At 53.0% G+C, this 19,098-nt stretch overlaps 1 protein-coding gene across 1 annotated transcript; it reads left to right on the forward strand.

Annotated features, from left to right (window-relative positions):
- The first annotated feature begins 12,993 nt into the window (after positions 1 to 12,993).
- Positions 12,994 to 15,794, forward strand: POU3F2 (POU class 3 homeobox 2). The gene has a single exon (XM_081998258.1). It carries the CDS (start codon positions 14,293 to 14,295, stop codon positions 15,607 to 15,609), a length of 1,317 nt encoding a protein of 438 aa, XP_081854384.1. The 5' UTR covers positions 12,994 to 14,292; the 3' UTR covers positions 15,610 to 15,794.
- Positions 15,795 to 19,098: the final 3,304 nt, after the last annotated feature.

A 19,098-nucleotide genomic window follows, 5' to 3' on the forward strand; every position in this document is an offset into this window, starting at 1 on the left:
TTTGCGCTGGGCTGGATCAGCTGTAGCTGAACCGTTCCCAGCAGACGCTTGTCCAATCTATTTTCAAAATCCTCCCACTGCCACTCTAGGCAATCTATTCTTGTGCTTTCCAACTGAAAGTTAGAAAGCTGTTCTTAATGTCTAATCTAAATCATAAGGCAACTTTAAAAATGACAAGTACCATTAAAAGTTTCAAGATTTTTCCTAATAATAAATGTGGTTTTCATTTTATTTCTCTGTTGGTTGCTGTACATTCAGGGTACCTTCAAATAACTTTTTAAAGCATCCCTCTAGAATCATGATATATAGAAACCATATTTTTTATTTTTCACAAGAGCCGAGATTGTCATTTAATTACATAAATCCAGGAGTAGGAGATTTAAGGAGAAAAAAACTTGTGATAAAGTCCTGTGAGAGATGCCAACACTTAATTTAGCTGTAAAAGGCTTTTTTTTTAATTCGTATGCCTCACAGACCCATTGCCCAAAAATGTTCTGAAGTGACAGCAGTGTCAGGCAGAAAAGGCATCTCACCCATAACTAATAGAGAAAAGTATCTCAGGTGTGGGAGACATATTCCTATGTATATGCATACACATTCCTTCATTTACCTCTCATCAAAATCCACTTTAACTATCCCGATCATGTGAACGTTGCCTTTCAGCAGGCATTTTGCAAGATTCCATTCAAATAAGTTAATAGCAAGCGAGGTAGTTTCCTCCTGCCTCACCAAAGATGAACCCGTAGAAAACTGACGCTCTGCGCTGCTGCTCGAATTCAGAAGTACTATTCAAAAACAACTGGACTCACTTTCTGCTTACAAGGTTTTCGAAAGAGCAGCCTGTGGTTACTTACCAGCCCCGATGCAAATGCAGAAACACAATGAGAACACAAACGGGAGCTCTGATCTTTTGTCAACACCACCAGACACGAAGGAAAACTACGCTGCCTCAACTGTCTAGCTACGCATGGCCGGGCACTGCATTGTCCCTGGAGATGACCACATTCCAATTTTGCATCCTCAAAGCTTGTTATTTATCACTGGAAACCGCTAGCTTTTTTAGCTAGGGCACCACGTTAATTTTGCCTAACTTTAGCAGCCCCGGTGCAGTCAGCTGGGTCTGGGTTACTTACCCTGGGCACCGCGTTTCACCCAGAGCGGACACTTGAACACGGCAGACGAGCCGTGCCTCCCGCTGGCTGCAAACTCCGCTGACTCCAGGGTGAGGACCCTCACCCTCGCTGCCCGCATCCTTCTCTCCAAAACCACCTGGGGAAGAGAAGAAAACAACTCTGGGGAAGAGAAGAGCAACTGCCTCTGCCGACCGTTTTCTACCCGCCGGTTGAGGCCGGCCAGCATGCCCCTTCCGAGGTGCCCACTTACCAGGATTGTAATTAAGATAACCTGGAGTCCAGTTCCAGGCCGAGGATTCCCTTGGAAAGTGGCGTCTCTAAAACTTCGGCATCGCAACACTGAGCCTCAGCCCCGCGCCGCGTATCTGGCCTAAACTGCGTTTCTAGCCTCTTTTCTGTACCTTCAGCGAACACGAGGGAGGAGCGAGGGCTCGTGGCTATCCTAGGCAATTTAACTGGTATTTTTACCACATCACGTCTAACACCTGGCATGCAGCTACCATCTCTGCAAGTCTCTTAATAAATAAGCGTATTTATTTATTTATATATATGTAGCATATGCCTTTTTCTTTACGGACTTAATAACGAATTACATTAAAATCAAAAAGCCCTACCTATGGTCTTGTCTTCTGCAGTATAATCAAAGACAATAAATATGACCCAATGCAAGGTCCAGGCAAGTTACATTTCTAGAACAGAGGAACAACCATTTCTAGTCGTTGTGTCGACAACACATTTGCAATCTGAAGGTACGCAATTTCCAATTGGCCACGGTTTCCAGACTTAGCATGTCTACAGGACGTATAGCACCATGCTGAAAGGTCTCAGCTATGTCTGGAGGAGCTAAGTTCTGCCATGGTACTTACACCATCCAAAGCCAGTCCCTCTCAATCCATTCTCCACTCCTTGGACTTTTCTCTTTGTTCCACCACAGATGAAAATTCTGCCTGTGCCTGTTTTCCCACCATGTTCCAGTCCTCCCCGCATGGCTCAGGAAGCCCGAGACCCTGTTACCCACCCAGCCCTAGGTACACCAGCTCTCCAGACCCCTTCTTGCTTACTCAGACTGCCCTCGGTGAGCTCTTTCCTTTTGTATTTCAGGCAGCAGGATCCTCCTCCTCCCAGTCCTCAAACCCAGGTTCCTTCTTCACCCGAAGCTCTAATTTCTTCACCAAACCATCCCTACCCCACTTTTCTCATTTTCAGCTCTCACTCCTAATCTGAAGGCCAAGTCATGGTTTCCCTCCCCCTTCCAACTTCTGGAGGCGAGCCCAAATCTGTGTCTCCAGCCTTCTCCTTCCTTTTTCACCCCATTCCTTCCCCTCCACCGCCGTGCCCGGGAGCTCTGCTGCCTGGCCCGCGCGCCTGGCGGTACGGAGTCTCTCAGGAGGCAGCACGGAGCAGCCGGGAGGGGAAGACGCAGCCTGTGTGCGTCTCCGGCAGCGCTGCACGAGGTGACTGCTTGTGGATGGTGCCTGCACCCATGCATTCAGAGGGATGAGCGGATGAAGGTTTTCTTTAGGGAGGAGAGAACCTTTAAAGATACCTGCTGCTGCTTTGCTGCGTACATACAACCTGTTTGGTTGGCGGGTTTTTCCCGAACTCTTTTTTAACTTGACCAAACTGGCCTAACGACTTTTCTTTGCAGCCTGGAACTTCAGTGCTGTGATCCTTGTTCTCGCTCCTGAAGCTCTGGGTGACAACTGAAAATTTTGGCCTCGTTGGTACAATCCAGCAACATTATAACCACGATTTTTATCAGGCAACTATAACAAGAGGCAGCTCTCCCATCCCCACCTGTAATGACCAGGATGCATTCAGATAGGAGGCAAAGGAAAGACTGAGGTCTTCATCTCCTACCCTTAAAACCGAAGCATGCAGATTTTCAAACGTGTTTATTCTTTCAGCAGCCATGAATACAGACATCTTCTAAAATAATGTATGAACACTGGATGTCAACTAGATTTTTCTGGATATTTACTGGATAAATATGTCGGTTTGGTGTAAAAGATGGCTATAAGAAAAAGGAAGAAAGGAAATAATGAAGGAGGAGCACAAGAAGCCCTGCAAGAAACATTTGAGGGCTGGTAGAAGACACTAAAGCCACCAAGTTGCCCTTGAGTGGTCTAGCCTAACCATGATGGACCAGCCCAAGAGCTCTGAACCAGCAATGCCAAAACTCTGGAGCAAAGGACCAACTTGGGGACCCTTTTGGCTGCATAAAGACCTTCTCTTTCAAGAGGAGAGTGAGTTGTCGTGAAGCCATGGCAGGGAAAGCAGATTGACACAGGGTCCCCAGGGATTATCGGTTCCAAATGCAAAAGCTACTGTCAGCTCAGAAAATGCTTTACTGACACACCAAAGATAAAAATTGTGTATTTCCAACCACCCTCACCACACATCCCAAAATGGGCCATATGGCCAAAAGCACTACAACTGATTTTGCCGTTCCTTGGGTTCTGGTGTGAATTGACAATGAGTCTAACATATAAATTACATCATCTTTTAACTTTTTGTGATGCATAACATCGGACAGCTTTGTCTGGGACAATCCATCATGAACTAGTCTTGTTGACATTTTGGATTCTCTCTTCTGACCTTGTCCTTTCAGCACAGGCATAATTGTGCTTATGATAATTTTATTCCCAGTTAGGCAGCGATTTTGCACACCTTTGAGTTACAGAATAACTAAGAAGCCAGTTCTCTGTATGACTGCTGAAACGAGGCACCTTGAACCAATTTATGCTGAAGTGCAGTCTGGTGGTGTAGCAGTAAATAAAAGTGAGTAAACTCACCTCTCTCTCGGTGCACATAAGTCGGTTAACTCTCTTTAGTCATGTTTACTGTTGACTGTACCACAGGTGCAATCTCAGCTGGGGGCTCCCTACTGAGGAAACATCAACCATATGTTTGCACAGCAGATGACAATGGGGGTTGTACAACCCAATCCTCACGATGTGAAGGGTCTAACAGGCAAAGGGGAGGGATCCAGATCCTTGTCTCTGCCACCCAGCTTATGTGCAGAGAGCCTCCCATTTCAGCCAGGGAGCTATAGGTTCAGGAGTCATCACTAATTTGTCCGTACACACATACCATCACGGGGTTTTAGGGGTTTTTTTAGATATGTAACTCTTTAGCCATTATCTAAGGTGATGGGCAAATCTTTCTTCTTGAAGAATCGACTGTTAGGTGTCACTTTAGTGGGAATATACAATTATTATGGTACGTGAATTATTTGAGCTGCTCCCTACGAAGACTGATTGCCTTTCACGGGCTGTGTGGGAGCGGCAGAGAAATCCCTGCTGTTCTAACTGGTGTTGGCACCCTCAGACAGACAGGCGTAGCTGCAGAGGCACAGCCGTCATTTCACCTGTAGCAGTGCTCAAGCCAAGGTCTCTGCCCACTCTGCTCTCAAAACAAGAGAGTGATTCATCTTGTTTCCAACAGCCGAACTGGTATGAGTGTGAGAAAATATGCTGGACTGCAAATATTTAAAATTAAACTTCGAGCTATCACCCACCACAGCAGAGAAAAGGACATCCCACCATATCCACGTCTGCATTTTCAGGGAAGAAACTGTTACGTCAGCTGTAGCCTCCTAGAATAAAACTTCTAGACCAGTTAGTAGATTATCATAATGAATAGGATGTTATACTCCCAGTATGATAACTGGGTGACTAGACAAGTGCAGGTATGTTTTCGTTGAAGACCACAACTTCACAATGTCACCCACTCACTTCTGCCCTCTCCAACATGTTTTTCAGTTCTGCCACTAAAGCCAATGGGAGGGGATGGAGAGACAGACATTGATTTGACCAGGGGAAGAAGTAACCTCCTACAGAAACAGTTGTTGTAAAGCTGGAAGGAGTGGCAAACAGTGGGAGCTCTGCAAGGCTGCTATGTTTTTTTTGCTGCTTGCCACAATATTCTTTTGTGTTCTTCCTGGACCTGCTTCCTTTACATATGTTTTTCGACTGTTCCTGGCTGGAGGTTGTTGTTACTGGACTGTGGATATGTTGCTGGAGATGCTATTCAAGTTCACAGACTCCTTGCGTGCTGCCAACTTCCACTGCCCTTTGCGCTCTTGCCTCCTGTCAACCAGACTTTATTTCCCATCAAATTTAAAATAAAAGGTATCTGTTATTTAAAATAAAAGGTATTTTTTATTTATCAATCAGAAACACTAGCTCCATGGGGAATAGTGACTTCTTTTTAGCTTTGTTCTGGTTGTGTGGCCTAGGCTTCGTACCTGCAGGAGAGGTGCTTCTGGAGCTCAGGGAGGCAGCCCAAGAACAAGACAATTTCCTCTTATCTCCTTCACAGCCTCCTCACCTACTCTGTTTCTGGAAGCTGTTACTTAACATAGCTTTAAACATAATTGGTTATCAATCCAGTTCAGAAAGTGAGCAAGAGACACTAATAGACAAGACATGGATGTTTTAGACAAATGCTGAAGCTCATGGACGAGCAGTAACATCGCAATAACAGAAACTGAGTTTCAATTGAGTTGCAAAAGCAATTATCTGGTACTATGGAATGAAGTGAGAACAAGGTAAAATTTTATGATATTATGAGTCCTCTTTTTCATAGCTTTCTCGAGGTGGGGACGGGGTTGCCGTGACCTTTATATTTAACCATGAGGCCACCAAAGGCCACCCCAGCTCTGCTGCACTCCTCCTCTCCCCAAGACAGCCCCTGATGCTTGGTTTGATTCTGGCTTCCTCGGACTTTTCTTCCAGAGCTATCCTGGCAGCACGGCACAAATGTAGACACGAGGAAGGACCATCGAGGTGCCACCAGCATCACCCCACCAGGCTGGAGCCACTGGGCCCAGCAGCCCCTGGCATCCTCCGCCCTGTGGGTATGCACCAGGCGTCCCCCTCCCACATTCCCGACTCTCCTTTTTTTTTAATTCCCTTTTTTAAAAAAAAATTAATTTATTTTTCCCCGGCAGAAGTCCAGGATAAAACCCTGAAACCCGAAGCTCTGAAACCGAGCTGCTTGGCCCCGTCGGTGGCACGGCCCCGCCACTCATGCCCGTGGGGATGGGGCGGGGTGGGAGCGTGTAGGGCGAGCGCAAACAGCAGGCGGCTGCCTGGGGTGACCGTGCCCCGTAGGTTATGCGTGGGTGACTGCGGAGCTGGAGGAGTGAGGAAGCAGGGGAGAGGGGCTTTCTCAGCGGTTTCCATCTCCCCCACGGGCAGGAAAAGGCAGAAACCCGCGTGTCTGCGTGGGGGAGGGCGGGGGAAGCGCTGAGGTTTTATTCTAGAGAGAAGCAATTAAACAGAAATTAGTTTCACTCATGCGGAGGGAAGACAACCCTGCCTCTCTGACCCTACTCCTTCGGGGCGGCTGGTGGGGGGCAGCCCGTGGGCCGGCGTGGGTGCCCGGACCCTCCTCAGATGCTCTGAGGCTCTCCCGCATCCCCACCCGCAGTCGCGCACCCTCCGCGCTCTCCCGCCCCCAGCGGCCCCGGCCGGGGCGGTGGGTGAGAGATACTCAAGCTAAAGGAGAGGGTGACCCGGAGCTGCTCCCGGCCCCGCTCCCAGCCCCCGGTGAGCCCCGGCGACTGGGAGCATCGGGCCGGGGCCGGGAGGGCTCCGTGCGGCCGGCGGGCGCCGGCGACCGAACAAGCCTGGCCTCTCCAGTCTGCATTTTAATCCTGAAATCTGGAAATGGAAATTGTTTGATGTATGAGGAGACGTTATCTAATTAGGGCGTAAGAAATTTAATCTTTCCAGCAGGCAGGTCATATAATTAATGTTAATTTAACGCTCAAATTCTCAGTCATTAATTTTTATTCTCTTAAATGTAGTTTGGCAGGGCCCCCTGATCCATGGCAATGGATTTTACTGGATGTAAGAGCACACTTGGTCTTTGGAGTGAATTACTGCAGCCCTTCCTATCCCAATAACAAGATCACATCATGTATGCATTATTAAGCCATGTAATTGAATGGTCCATAGTTTGCATATCAGACTATTAAAATAATGTGTTTTGCTTTTCTTCCAACACGTAATGTTAAAGCCTTTGCGAATATTTGGTGATTCTGATAATTATCACCAAATTACTACAAATGTTCTCTTCATTAACGTGATTTCTTTCAAGCATTTTTAAAAAATGTGAATAATGCATTAAGTGGTGGCTTGTAAAGTGTTTTTTAAATAAAACTTGTCAACTACAATTTGAAAATGAGACCAAAAAAAAAAAAAAGAGAGAGAGAAAATTAACAGTCGCACGGGAAGAGACAATTCTCCTGTAAGATTGGAAAAGACGACTTGCCTTTTTTCCCTATTTCAGATAAGTGACTGTACACCTTTAAAGTTTCACTTCATCGGGAGCAAAAGTGCCTGCAATCTAAAGAACTGTCGATTGCAGATGATACAGAACAGATGGAGGAACAAAGTTGGAGCTTTTCCCTTTATACGGAATAGATGGGGACATAGGCAGACAGACAGAGAGATTGATTTGAAAAGATACTGACCTCTCTCCTTCAGCTGCAATTTAACTTGTCCTGGGGAAAAAAAAGAAAAAGAAAAAAAGAAAAAAAAAGAAAAAAAAGTGAAATCTGCCTCCTCCCCTGCCTGTCTCCCTGCCTGCCTCCTGCCTGCCTCCTGCCTGCCTCCTGCCTCCCCCCGCCCCAAGTTCGCACTGTCATCTGAACAAACTGCTGCGCCGATCTCCGAAGGTGAATAATTCTCAATTAACTAAGTAACTAACTTTCTTATTGCCATCTTGAGTCACTCACTTAACTAAATCTTAAGCCTCCGAGACCCTTCATTATTGCCTTCCCCCGCCACGCTATTTTCAAAGTTCAATAGCGAGGCAACAAAAAACACTGCTGCAAAATAAGAGTCTCTCTTAAAATTAAAGAGATGTTCATTTGCATCGGAAGAAGTTATTTTCCCCCCTCACTTTGAATTGTTTAGGGGAAAAAAAAAAACAACACGCAAAAAAACCCCCCACTAAACAACCCACAAAACCCTGCGCAGCTGGTGTCAGGATCCGTGTCACGGGTGCTCTGCACGGGTGGCCGAGTGACCGGGCGCCGGCTCATGCGTGGTGCGGGCTGCGTGACTCGGGACACCCCGCAGCGATGCGCGGTGGCTGCTCCGCGGCCGTAGCCCCCCGGGCCCGCCCCGCCTTCCCGCCGAGCCCCGCCGCCGGGGGTGCGCGGGGGACGCGCGGAGGATGCGCGGGGCGGTGCGCACGGCCGCGCCGCGGGGCCGGGATCGCCGAGGCTCCGAGCCCCGCCGGGAGCCCGGGACGGGCCGCTCTTATTTTGGCTGGGAGCGGGCAGCAGCGCCGGCCGGGGCCGGGAGAGCGGAGGGAGGCGAGCTGTTCTCCTCTGTTCGGTTTAGGGCTGGGCGGGTTGGGATTTTGGGTTTGTTTTTTTTTCTTTCCCTTCTCTCCCTCTCCCCTTCCCCCCTCACTATAGCAACCAACGCCAACCTGACAAAAATGCACCCTCTGTGGACAATGGCCCAGCCTTCCCGCTCGCCTCGCTCCTCTTCTTCCTCGCTCAGCGAAAGAAAGTTTCCAGCCCCCTCCCTTCTCTCCTCTCCCCCCCACCCCGGAGGCAGGCTCCTGAGCAAATCCCAGCGTGGGACCCCCTCGTGGGAGACGGAGGGGGGCACAAGTCGCCCCCCCAGCCCCCACCGGCGGCTCCCGTTGCACTGGGCTGCAGGGGTTTGGGGGGGGGGCCGGACGCCCCTGGGCCCCCCCCAAGCCCCGTGTCGGTGGGGAGCCGGGGCCGGCGCGGGGCCGCCCTCAGCCCCGGCGGTGCTCAGGCCCGGCCGGCGGCTCCCGAGCTCGCCTCTTGGGTGGCGAAAAATGGCATCCCCGGCCTGGGACGGCTCCTGCCTTGCGCCGCGGGTGCAGGCGGCGGGGCCGCGGCGGGCCGGAGCCCGCTGGGGGGGCGCGGCGGGACAGGAGCGGGAGCTGTGCCCCGCAGTGCCCCGACAGCTGGGGGGGGCATCGCGTACCCCGGCGAAGCGGAGACACGATTTAGCTGAGCTTTTCCCGGGGTGTCTGCTCGTCTCCGTCAGGCGCGATCCCTGCACGACACGGAACAGCAACCGTTAGGTTTGTCAGGGAAGGCTGGGCACTTGTCTCCCTCTCTCCCCTTTTTTTTTCCCTTTTATTTCTTTTTTGGGAGGGGGGAAGGGGGTAATCTGTTGCTGTATTTCGTCCTGCACAATTCTCCGGACAGAGCAGGTTTTGGCAAGTCCAGGCTCCCCGGGTTTCCCGCGGGGAGGAGAGGCCGGATCGCCCCCCCGCTCCCCGCGCCAGAAGGGCCGCCCTCTCCCACCCAGGCTTTCGAACTCCGAAGCGCAAATCCCGCAGCATCAACCGCACCTGGGTCTGTCTCCCAGAATTCAACAAACAAACTGTATTAGCTCCAACCAGAATTTACCTTGTAGACTGGTGGAATTTGTCTTTTTTTTTCCTTCTGCTTCTTCTGCTCCCCCCCCCAGGCCTCATATTCACCACTCAAAATTTAGCAGCCTGCCTTTGATAAATGACTCAAAGTAATCCCTGCAACAGCTAAGTCTGACTGGTTGACGTTGTCTTAGAAGTCTTCATAGCAGTATCTGTCTATAAAATATTCACTTGCGGACTACAAAGGGTGGATCATTTTTAATGACAAGATTCAGAACTGGTGGATGAAGGGAAAAGATTAATATCCGTGAATTCAAATAATTTAATTTCAAATACTGAACTTAGAACATTATATCCGACTAGTTTAAACAGTGATGCAGATAAAATAGCAGAGTCTCAGGCGAATGAAGTGGCCAGAAGAATAGAGTTGCGGGGAATGTTGGAAATGAACATTAATACAAACTTTACAGGAACTTTTTTTTTTTTTTAAATTCTACACCTTTCTATCTTCTGGGATAATCAGTATTCCAGCAGGGCAAAAATGTATATGATATTACACGTATATGTGTGTGTATATCTATATATGCAGGGAGAGAGATTTCTTTCCTCTAGAGAAAGGTGGAGAAATCTATTTAGACGGCAGATTTTAATTTCAATGGGTAATGCGAGCTTGTGCAATCAAAGTTATCAATTTCTGTCCTTTTTGTTTAGATTTCTTAGTTAAATGTGTTTGTTATACCTACCCCGAGGAGAAGCAACTTGAAAGTGTAGCTTTTGAGTCATCTTATAAATACATCCCTGAGGCTGCGGTTCTTGCAGCTTTAAGCAGTTTTCATTAAAGCAGCCAGCTGCCTCTTTGTGTAGATTGGATTTTTTTTAAAGCAATCACTTGTGAAGCCCCGGCCTCAGTTTTGTCTCTCCGCAGGCTCTTAAAGTTGAAGTTTCATTCATGTCTTGGGTCCCTCCACCGAATCAGGCTCCTTGGAGCAACACTGGAAAGAGCCACACGAAAGTGCAGGCTTGAATACCTCCTAGAGAAAGGTTAAAAAGGAAGCAGAGATCAAAACAATCCCATCTCACAAAAGGTGCATTAAATGCGCCCCAGCAATAAGCACAAATCTTCCGAGTTGGCCTTTAAAGGGAGCACCAGGAGCCTCACGTTTATTGCACCCAGCAATTCTCTGAGCAACTCGCCGCGTCTTTGCCCTCCTGGCGCATTTCCTCCTAAAACAAAATCTAATGGGAAGATAATAGAGACGCAGGAAAAGGAGGCGCGGGGATTTTTTTTTTTTTTTCTCCCCCCCCCCCTTCCTTTTAGCCGCGTCAGTCTATCTCAAGGCTCTGAGACCAGAGTTTAAAATACGCTTTTCACCTCTAAACTGAAGAGGCACAGGCAATACACCCTACCCGCCCTACCGAGGCAGGCAAGAGCGTGTGTTTGCAGAGCGCTCCCCCGGGCCCCGGCGACGGGAGGCCGCGGAGCCGCGGCGGGAGCCGCGCCTCGCTGGGAAGGAGCCGCGTTCTGGGGCTGCGGCTGCTGCTGCTGCGGCTGCTGGAAACGCAGCTTTCCCCCCGGCCGCGCACGGAGCTGCAACGCCGAAAGAGCTTGAACGTTCCGCCAGCCGGAGCCCGCTTGCAGCAGCCCGAGGAGGGTGGCGGGCGGGGGACCCACGGGCGAGGGGGTGGCGGGGCGTGGGGCGGCCGGGGGGGGGGCGCTTGCCGGAGCCCGCCAGCGTCCTTCTGCATGCACCTGACGTGTGATGCGGCACCTCGCCTCTCCCAGCCGGGGAGAGCTCCGGTTAAGTGGCGCTCTATGTGTTTTATAGCGAATATTCTCGAGTAGCTGCACTGCAATGAAGGAGATATCAAGGAGGCCTGTCAGTTCAAAGCTTTTGGGGTTGTTTGAAAATCTTCTTCACGTCAAAGTAAGCAGCCCTAGTATTTGAACAGCTGCTTTGAACAGTGAAAAGGGCTGAGCTGAATCAAAACACTGCAGTGTCTGCCCAAGACACCGCATCACCTTCAACCTGCTTTTATGCGAGCGGAGAAAAGGAAAGAAAGGCTGGCGAGACCTCTAATCCCGCGGGGTCAGTCCCGTCAGAGAGGGGCCACATGACTGTCTCTCTCACACCCCGAGCGCCCACGGACCCGAGCGGGTCCCGGCGCTGCGGCCGCAGCCGGCGGCGGGGGAGCGGGGCGGGCGGGCGCTCGGTCTCCTCCATGGAGGGGGGCGGAGAGGGGAGCGGAGGAGGCTTGAGGAGCGGGACTTAGTGACAGGGCTAACGGTGAGGGGGAGTAGGGGGGAGGCGAGGAGGTGGAGCCTGCGGCGGCTGCCAGCGCACCGGCCGCGCTCCCCGCCGCGGCTCCGTAGGCGTCCGCCCGGCCGGGGAGGGGGCGGGAGGGAGGGCAAGGGGCTTTGCCGCGGGGCCCGGGTTTTGTCCGCCTCCTCATGCCGCGTTGCTGCTTCGGTAACGGTGTGATCACCGTTAGCCTTCGAGCTCTGCCGCTGGGGCATGAGGCGCGCAGGACGCTGGTCGTCACCTGCCGGGCGGGACGGAGGGCCGGGGAGGAGGGGATTGCGGTGCACGACCAGGGCAGGGCTGGCCGGGTTTTCCCCCGGAAAACGTGATGGCCGGAGCTGCTGACTCCCGCGTCCCGTCTTCTAGTCGCGGCGAGCCGCGGGGAGCGCGGCGCTGCCGGCAGTCCACGGGGATCGGCTGTCCCATGGGGCCGGGGCACAAGGGAGTCCCCTCGGACGGTCACTGGGGTGGGTCCGTGCTGGCCGAGCACCGCACGCTGGAGGAACCCGCGTGAAAACCTAGCTCCGAAAACGACGCGTGGCGTGGCCTCTCGTGTCGCGTCCACGCACGAACTTTTGGCAGCGGACCTGGAGGCGGGCTGGCGGGAAAGCCGCGCCCGGCAGAGCCTCGGCGACCCCGGCGGCGGAGCAGGAGGGCCAGCCTGGGCGCCAGGAGCAGAGCGGCTCTCCCGGGACGGTCCCCGCGATGCTCTGGCCGAAGCCTGCTGCGGACTTGCCCCGGTGTTTTGTTTCAACTCACGGTTCTACACCTAATTGGGAGGAGAGACACGGGCAAAACGAGCATCAGATTATAAAATTCCCGAGTGCCCAGTTGTTTCCTCACGGGAAACATAAAGGCAAAGCTTCACTTCAGGGACACTGACTTCCCTCCTCGCGACACGAACAGGCAGTATTGTTCTTCCCTTCGCCTGCACGTCGAAGAAAGGGGCAAAAAAAACCCCTTAGGAAGGAAGCATCACCACTCTTTCATGGACAAAGTTTGTTTCCCCCCACCCCCTCCTCCTTCTCCTCCTCCTCCCTCCCTCCCTCCCTCCCCACCCCCCGGCAGAAGGAGCTCTTGATACGCCGCTAAACTAACGAAATGAGGTAACTCCTGCTGCGCCCCTTGTCTCAGGGAACTGGATATCCTGTTTATGCCGCTCCTGTGTATATGTTTATGTGCAGGAGCCCATCCCCCCGCTCCTCCACACCCCCACGCAGAGGGATATTTCCAGGCAAGGGAGCCTTCCCAGCGCTCACGTTAAATACGATGATTTATAAACAACTCGTAGAAGAAAGCTGTTTCTTGTTAGTAGTAATAAATTCCCCGGTCCGCCCTATTGTATTATTGCGATGAAGACAGCAGGAGCCTGCGACGCGCACCTACCCCCGCGAGCAGTTTATTTTCGAGACAAAGCTATGGCTTCCAGCTCACACATGGGCAGCGAACTCTTTTCGCGGCGGCCAGCCCGGGCGCTGCTCATTCCTAGGAAATCCGGATCCACTTCCAGGGTCTCCTTCCTTCCTGTCCGGGCCACAACTTCTTGTTGTTTTTTTTTATTTCCCTATACCTCTCTTTTTTCTTTTTTTTTTCTTTCTTTTTTTTTTTTTCCCCTTCTCCATCACCACCACCAGCCCCCCCCAAAATCTTCCGTACCGATGCAGAGCCGCCAACGCCGCTGAGGCGGACCCGCAGGCACCGCGTCCCCCTGGGACGGGACAAGCGGAACAACAACAAGAGTACCCCCTCCACCGTACCGAGGTGGCAAGCCCCGACGTCCCCGGGCGGAGCGGTGCGCTCCGGGGAGCGCCGGTCGGGAGCTGGGGCCGGCGGGCGGGGAGGGGGCCGCCCGCTCCCCGCCCCCCCGGGGGCGCGGCGCTCCTCGGCCCCGCCGGCGGGGCTGGCTGCGGGGCGGCGCTGCCTGCGCTCGGCCCGGCTGGAGAAAGTTGGGGGGCGGGCAGCCCCCCGCCCCAGAGCAGCGGCGCCGGGCTGGGCGCAGAGGCCCGCGGCAGGAGGGGGTCCCGGAGACGCAGAGCAACAGGAGCCGGCGGGCGGAGAGGCGGCGGCCTCCCACCCTCCCGCCGGCGGGGCGGGACCGGGCCGCGCCGCGGCGGAGCCCCCCCAACTCCGCTCCCGCCACCGCCCCCGCCCCGCGGCCACCGCCCCCCCGCGCCCCGTTCCCCCTCGGAGTTGGGTTCCAGAGGGCGGTCGGGGGCGGGGCAGGGGGTGGGGCGCCGGCGGCGGGGCGCGCCAATGGTGGGCGGTGGCGGCGGCGGTTGCCAGGGGCGCCCGCGTCCGTCAGGGCTCGGGGAGCCAATGGTGTGCGGCGGTGGGGCGGGGCGGCCGCGCGTGCCTTCGCAGTGGGCCCCGCCGCGCGGGCCGGGGGGGCGCGGGCGCCGCGCGGCGCCCGAGGCGAAAAAGTAGCTGTCAAATGCGCGGCGCCTTTAACCGGCGCGATCAGTGCGGCTCGGCGAGTCATGGCGACCGCAGCCTCCAACCACTACAGCCTGCTCGCCTCCGGCTCCCCCATGGTGCACGCCGAGCCGCCCGGCGGCATGCAGCCCGGCGGCGGCTACCGCGACGCCGGCGCCCTGGTGCAGGCGGACTACGCGCTGCAGAGCAACGGGCACCCGCTGAGCCACGCTCACCAGTGGATCGCGGCGCTGTCCCACGGCGGCCCCGGCGGCGGCGGCGGCGGCGGCGGCGGGGGCGGCGGCGGCGGCGGCGGCGGCGAGGCGCCCTGGTCGGCGGGCGCGCTGGGCCAGCCCGACATCAAGCCGGCGGTGGTGCAGGCGGGCGGGCGCGGCGACGAGCTGCCGCCGCCGCCGCAGCACCCGCCGCCGGGGCGGGCGCCGCACCTGGTGCACCACGGCGGCGGCGGCGGGCACCACGCGGCGGCGGCGGCGGCGGCGGCGGCGGCGGCGGCGTGGCGGGCGGGCGGCGCGGCGCACCTGCCGCCCGGCATGGCCGCGGCCAACGGCGCGCAGGCGGGGCTGCTCTACTCCCAGCCGCCCGGCTTCACCGTCAACGGCATGCTGGGCGCCGCGCAGCCGGCGCTGCACCACCACGGCCTGCGCGACGCCCACGAGGAGCCGCCGCCGGGGCCGCCCGGGCCGCCGCACCACGGCGCCGAGCACCCGCCGCCGCCCCACGGCCCCCACCCCGGGGCGGCCGGGCCGGCGCCCGCCGCTGCCGCCGCCGCCGCGGCCCCCGGGCCGCCGCCGCACCACGATCCGCACTCGGACGAGGACACGCCGACCTCGGACGACCTGGAGCAGTTCGCCAAGCAGTTCAAGCAGCGGCGCATCAAACTGGGATTTACCCAAGCGGACGTGGGGCTGGCGCTGGGCACCCTCTACGGCAACGTCTTCTCGCAGACCACCATCTGCCGCTTCGAGGCCCTGCAGCTCAGCTTCAAGAACATGTGCAAGCTGAAGCCTTTGTTGAACAAGTGGTTGGAGGAGGCGGACTCCTCCTCGGGCAGCCCCACCAGCATAGACAAGATCGCGGCGCAGGGCCGCAAGCGGAAAAAGCGCACCTCCATCGAGGTGAGCGTCAAGGGCGCGCTGGAGAGCCACTTCCTCAAGTGCCCCAAGCCCTCCGCCCAGGAGATCACCTCGCTCGCGGACAGCCTACAGCTGGAGAAGGAGGTGGTGAGAGTGTGGTTTTGTAACAGGAGACAGAAAGAGAAGCGCATGACTCCCCCGGGAGGGACGCTGCCGGGCGCCGAGGACGTGTACGGGGCCAGCAGGGACACGCCGCCGCACCACGGGGTGCAGACCCCCGTGCAGTGAACTCGCGGCGGGGGCGCCCGGCCCCTCCTCCTCCTCCTTTCCTTCCCCCAACTTTTGATCGTCCTCCTTTTTTTTTTTTTGTTTTTCTTTTTATTTTTAATTATTTTCTCCTATCTTTAAAAAAGACAAAAAAACAAAAAACAAAAAAAAAAACAGCGCAAAAAAAAAAGAAAAGAAAACAAAAAGCGAGCGAGCGAGAGGGCGAGCGCGAATCACAGCAGACAGACAGACAAAGCACCTGCACCGGACTGTCCCTTAGACGGTAACGGGTGCGATGCTGTATTTTGACCTTTCCCAGGCGAGTGCCCGTGCACCGGAGTGGAGCGAGTACCGCGCGCAGGCAGGCAGGCACCGGCAGGGCACCGGCAGGGCAGCGGCAGGCACCGGCAGGGCGAAACAGTTCGCAGAAAACTCCCTTGCTCGTTGGCGGAAAAAATAACTGCGCTGCCCGGCCGGGGGCGGGGGGGGGGCGGAGGGGCGGGGAGGGGGGGCGCAGCCACCTCGGGTCCCCTCCGCAGCCCCCTCCCGCCGCACAAAGGCAGATTGCATCGTGGAATGTCGCTCGGTGTTGGCACATGCTGCTGTGTTTATTTTCTGTGGATCCCCTGTAGGAATATATGGGAAGAAAAAAAAAGAAAAAAGAGAAAGGAAAAGCTATCCCTTTTGATGTAGACAGTATTTAACCGTACCGATTTGCACTGCAAGAAAATCGAAGTTTACATAAACAAATTCTTTTTTTTTCTTTTTTTTTTCCCTTCCTTTCCGACCTTAATTTTGCAAATGACTTGCATTTTCCACGGTGAGCATTAGTCAACCAGTGACCGGTCTGCAATATGTTACAGTGTTTTAGCCTTTGCTTTATGTGTATATGTGAACTTTTGTTATAAACAAGTCTTCTTAAATACGTGTAATGCTTATTTTCTCCTTTTACTGTAGCAAAAAGAACGCGTATATCTGTATGTATGTATACATATGCATGCGTGCATAGGCGTACATATATACACATATATATGATCTCTGTATATACACATATATATGCACCGCCAGCTTCCATTCTCCAGAGACGTGACTCTCGTAATTGCTTAATAGACGCCTTCAACGGCAAGAGTCGAGTTCGGAGAAGGGAGAATAATGCAAATCGACAAAGTAAACTTCATTTTCAGGCAGTGTGTCCGGGGGCCGAGGCGCAGCTGGAGGGGGAGGAAAAAAGAAACAAAAACATATGTGCATATATATATATATATATGCAGCCCTTGCAGACTGTGTCAGTGCGGGCAAGCGAGGCCCGGTGTGGGAAAGGCAGAGATGACACAACCCGTTTCCAGAGTTTTCCCGGAGAAAGTGGCACTTCCTCGAGAGGGAAAGGGGATTATTTAGCTTCACCTGCACCCACCCAGCCCCCTGCTCTTCCCCCCCTCCTCCCCACGAGGCTCCCCGTGCCTTTGGCAGCCCCGGTCTCACGCCCGGGCAGCCCCTGGGCCCATGTCAGCCTCTAAACTTTTCTTTTACCCCGCAGTTTCGCATCAAGGTAGGGCCAGGGAGAGCCCGAGGAGCTGCTGGGCCCGAGGAGGGGGGTATCCGGGTGCTTACACCTGCGTGTAAACACAGGCTGTCACCCACCCCCCGGCACCCTGTGCGTTTCTTTTTCGATTTTACTTTCTGTTTTTTTTCTATTCGTAACTACATCCTCCCCCCCCCCCCGTCCTTTGGTCAGCTTGCGGTCTAATTTATTGGAGGAAAGGATCGGTTTTAACGTGGGCAGCCTTGTGTCTTTCACTGGGGAATGAAATGAAGTGGCTAAAAAAAATGTATATGCCATTTTTCAATCCGTCTTCCCCCCCTTCCCCTTTGGTTAATAGTTTCAAGTGCATTTCTTGACATACCTTGAAGGGAAACGGTTAAATTTCAAAAAAAAAAAAAAAAAAAAAAAAAGAGAAAAACCCACGGAGACCAAAAAAAGGGAAAAAAAAAAAGGCAAAACAAAAAGCTCTGAAGGGAAGCGGAGGAGCCGGACCTGGGAGCAGCGCATTGTATGTGCGTGTGCCTGCGTGCGTGTGTTTGTGTACTTGTGCACACACACGGCTATGCCTAAACATCAGAGGGACTTTAAACTATGATAGTTATAAATTCATAAAGGGATCGTTTAGTCAGCACGAACGGGTGCTATAGAGGCAAAGCATTTTTATAATCTAAAAGTTTACTTAGTTGAGTGTTGGACAATTATGGAGAAAAAACAGTGAAGCATTCTCTCGCAGAACTCTCCTATAAATATTACATTCAGTAGCTAAGGCTTTAGAGTATGTTTCTCATTGTCTTTTAAAGCGCCTGTGACATTGGGTTTTCTTTCCTTCTTTCTTTCCCTTTCCCTTTCTTTCCTTCTTTCTCTCTTTCCTTCTTTTTGGTAAGACAGATGATGATTTCTAAGAGGCACATGCATTAGCCTTTTTCCTAGTTTTCCAACAATTCTTACAAAAATACGGGCACCAAGCTTTTCTCTCTTTTTTTTTTTTTTTTTTTTTTGGTGTATTGAGCTGCTTGTTATTTAAAGTGTTGAGGACTAACGCCTAGTGAAGTGAATCAGATCAGGGCAGATCCAGTGGTAAAGGGAGGAAATGAACTTTCAGACACTTATTAGTATGTGCGTAAGGTCAGAAAACGGAGTCGAGAGGATGTTCGAGAAAAGCCTCAAACTCCAGATAGGTTTACTAAAAAAAAAAGTTACCACGCAAACCTTACCACTATGTATATATGTTTAATATTTGTCCTTTGAAATGCAGAAATAGTTTCAATGTTTTCTTTGTCTATTTTTCTTTTTTTTTTTTAAATGCTACCCAGGGAAATATTTTCATATCATTTTTAAGTGGCCTGCCTCAATGTATATTTATTTCTTTTAAAGCAAACAGGTTCTGGAAACTGTTTTTCTGTAGCTTTAAATGAGTAGGTGAACAAAATCTATATGGGATGTAATTTTTTTTTTTTTGGTTCAGTCTCTTTAAAAATACTTTGTTTTGGTACATTTGGATGTGCTTGTGGGGAAAAATAAAAACGCAGAGATCCTTATATATTTATGTTAAAGTAATATTTTATTATCTACATAAAACAGAAATGCACAATACCTTCATAGTTTGTTCTAATTATTGAAATATTTTTATTTTATTTTTAAAGATAGCACAGATTTGCATAGCCCTTAAGATTTGGAGGGAGAACACCCCAGTACTTATGCTGAGTTGAGTTCTGTGTAAAAGCACCGCCATTCCTTTATAATTCATGGAATTTTTTGGAATAAATTTGATGCCTATACCGAGAGGTGCCACGTTCGTAACTTCCCGGGCCTTGGTGGAGGAGCCGCGGGTCCCGCGTTCGTTGTGTCTCCCCGCGGACGAACCGCAGCCGTGTGTTTTGCAGCGCAGGTTTCTGTGCGGGTAGGGGTGTCCCGCCCGTGGTGCTGGCGGGGAGATCTGCTCCCCGAGTTCGTGGCGTGTTCCGGCG

The sequence above is a fragment of the Phaethon aethereus genome (genome assembly GCF_964289735.1).
Source record: "Phaethon aethereus genome assembly, chromosome: 3".
Lineage (NCBI taxonomy): Eukaryota > Metazoa > Chordata > Aves > Phaethontiformes > Phaethontidae > Phaethon > Phaethon aethereus.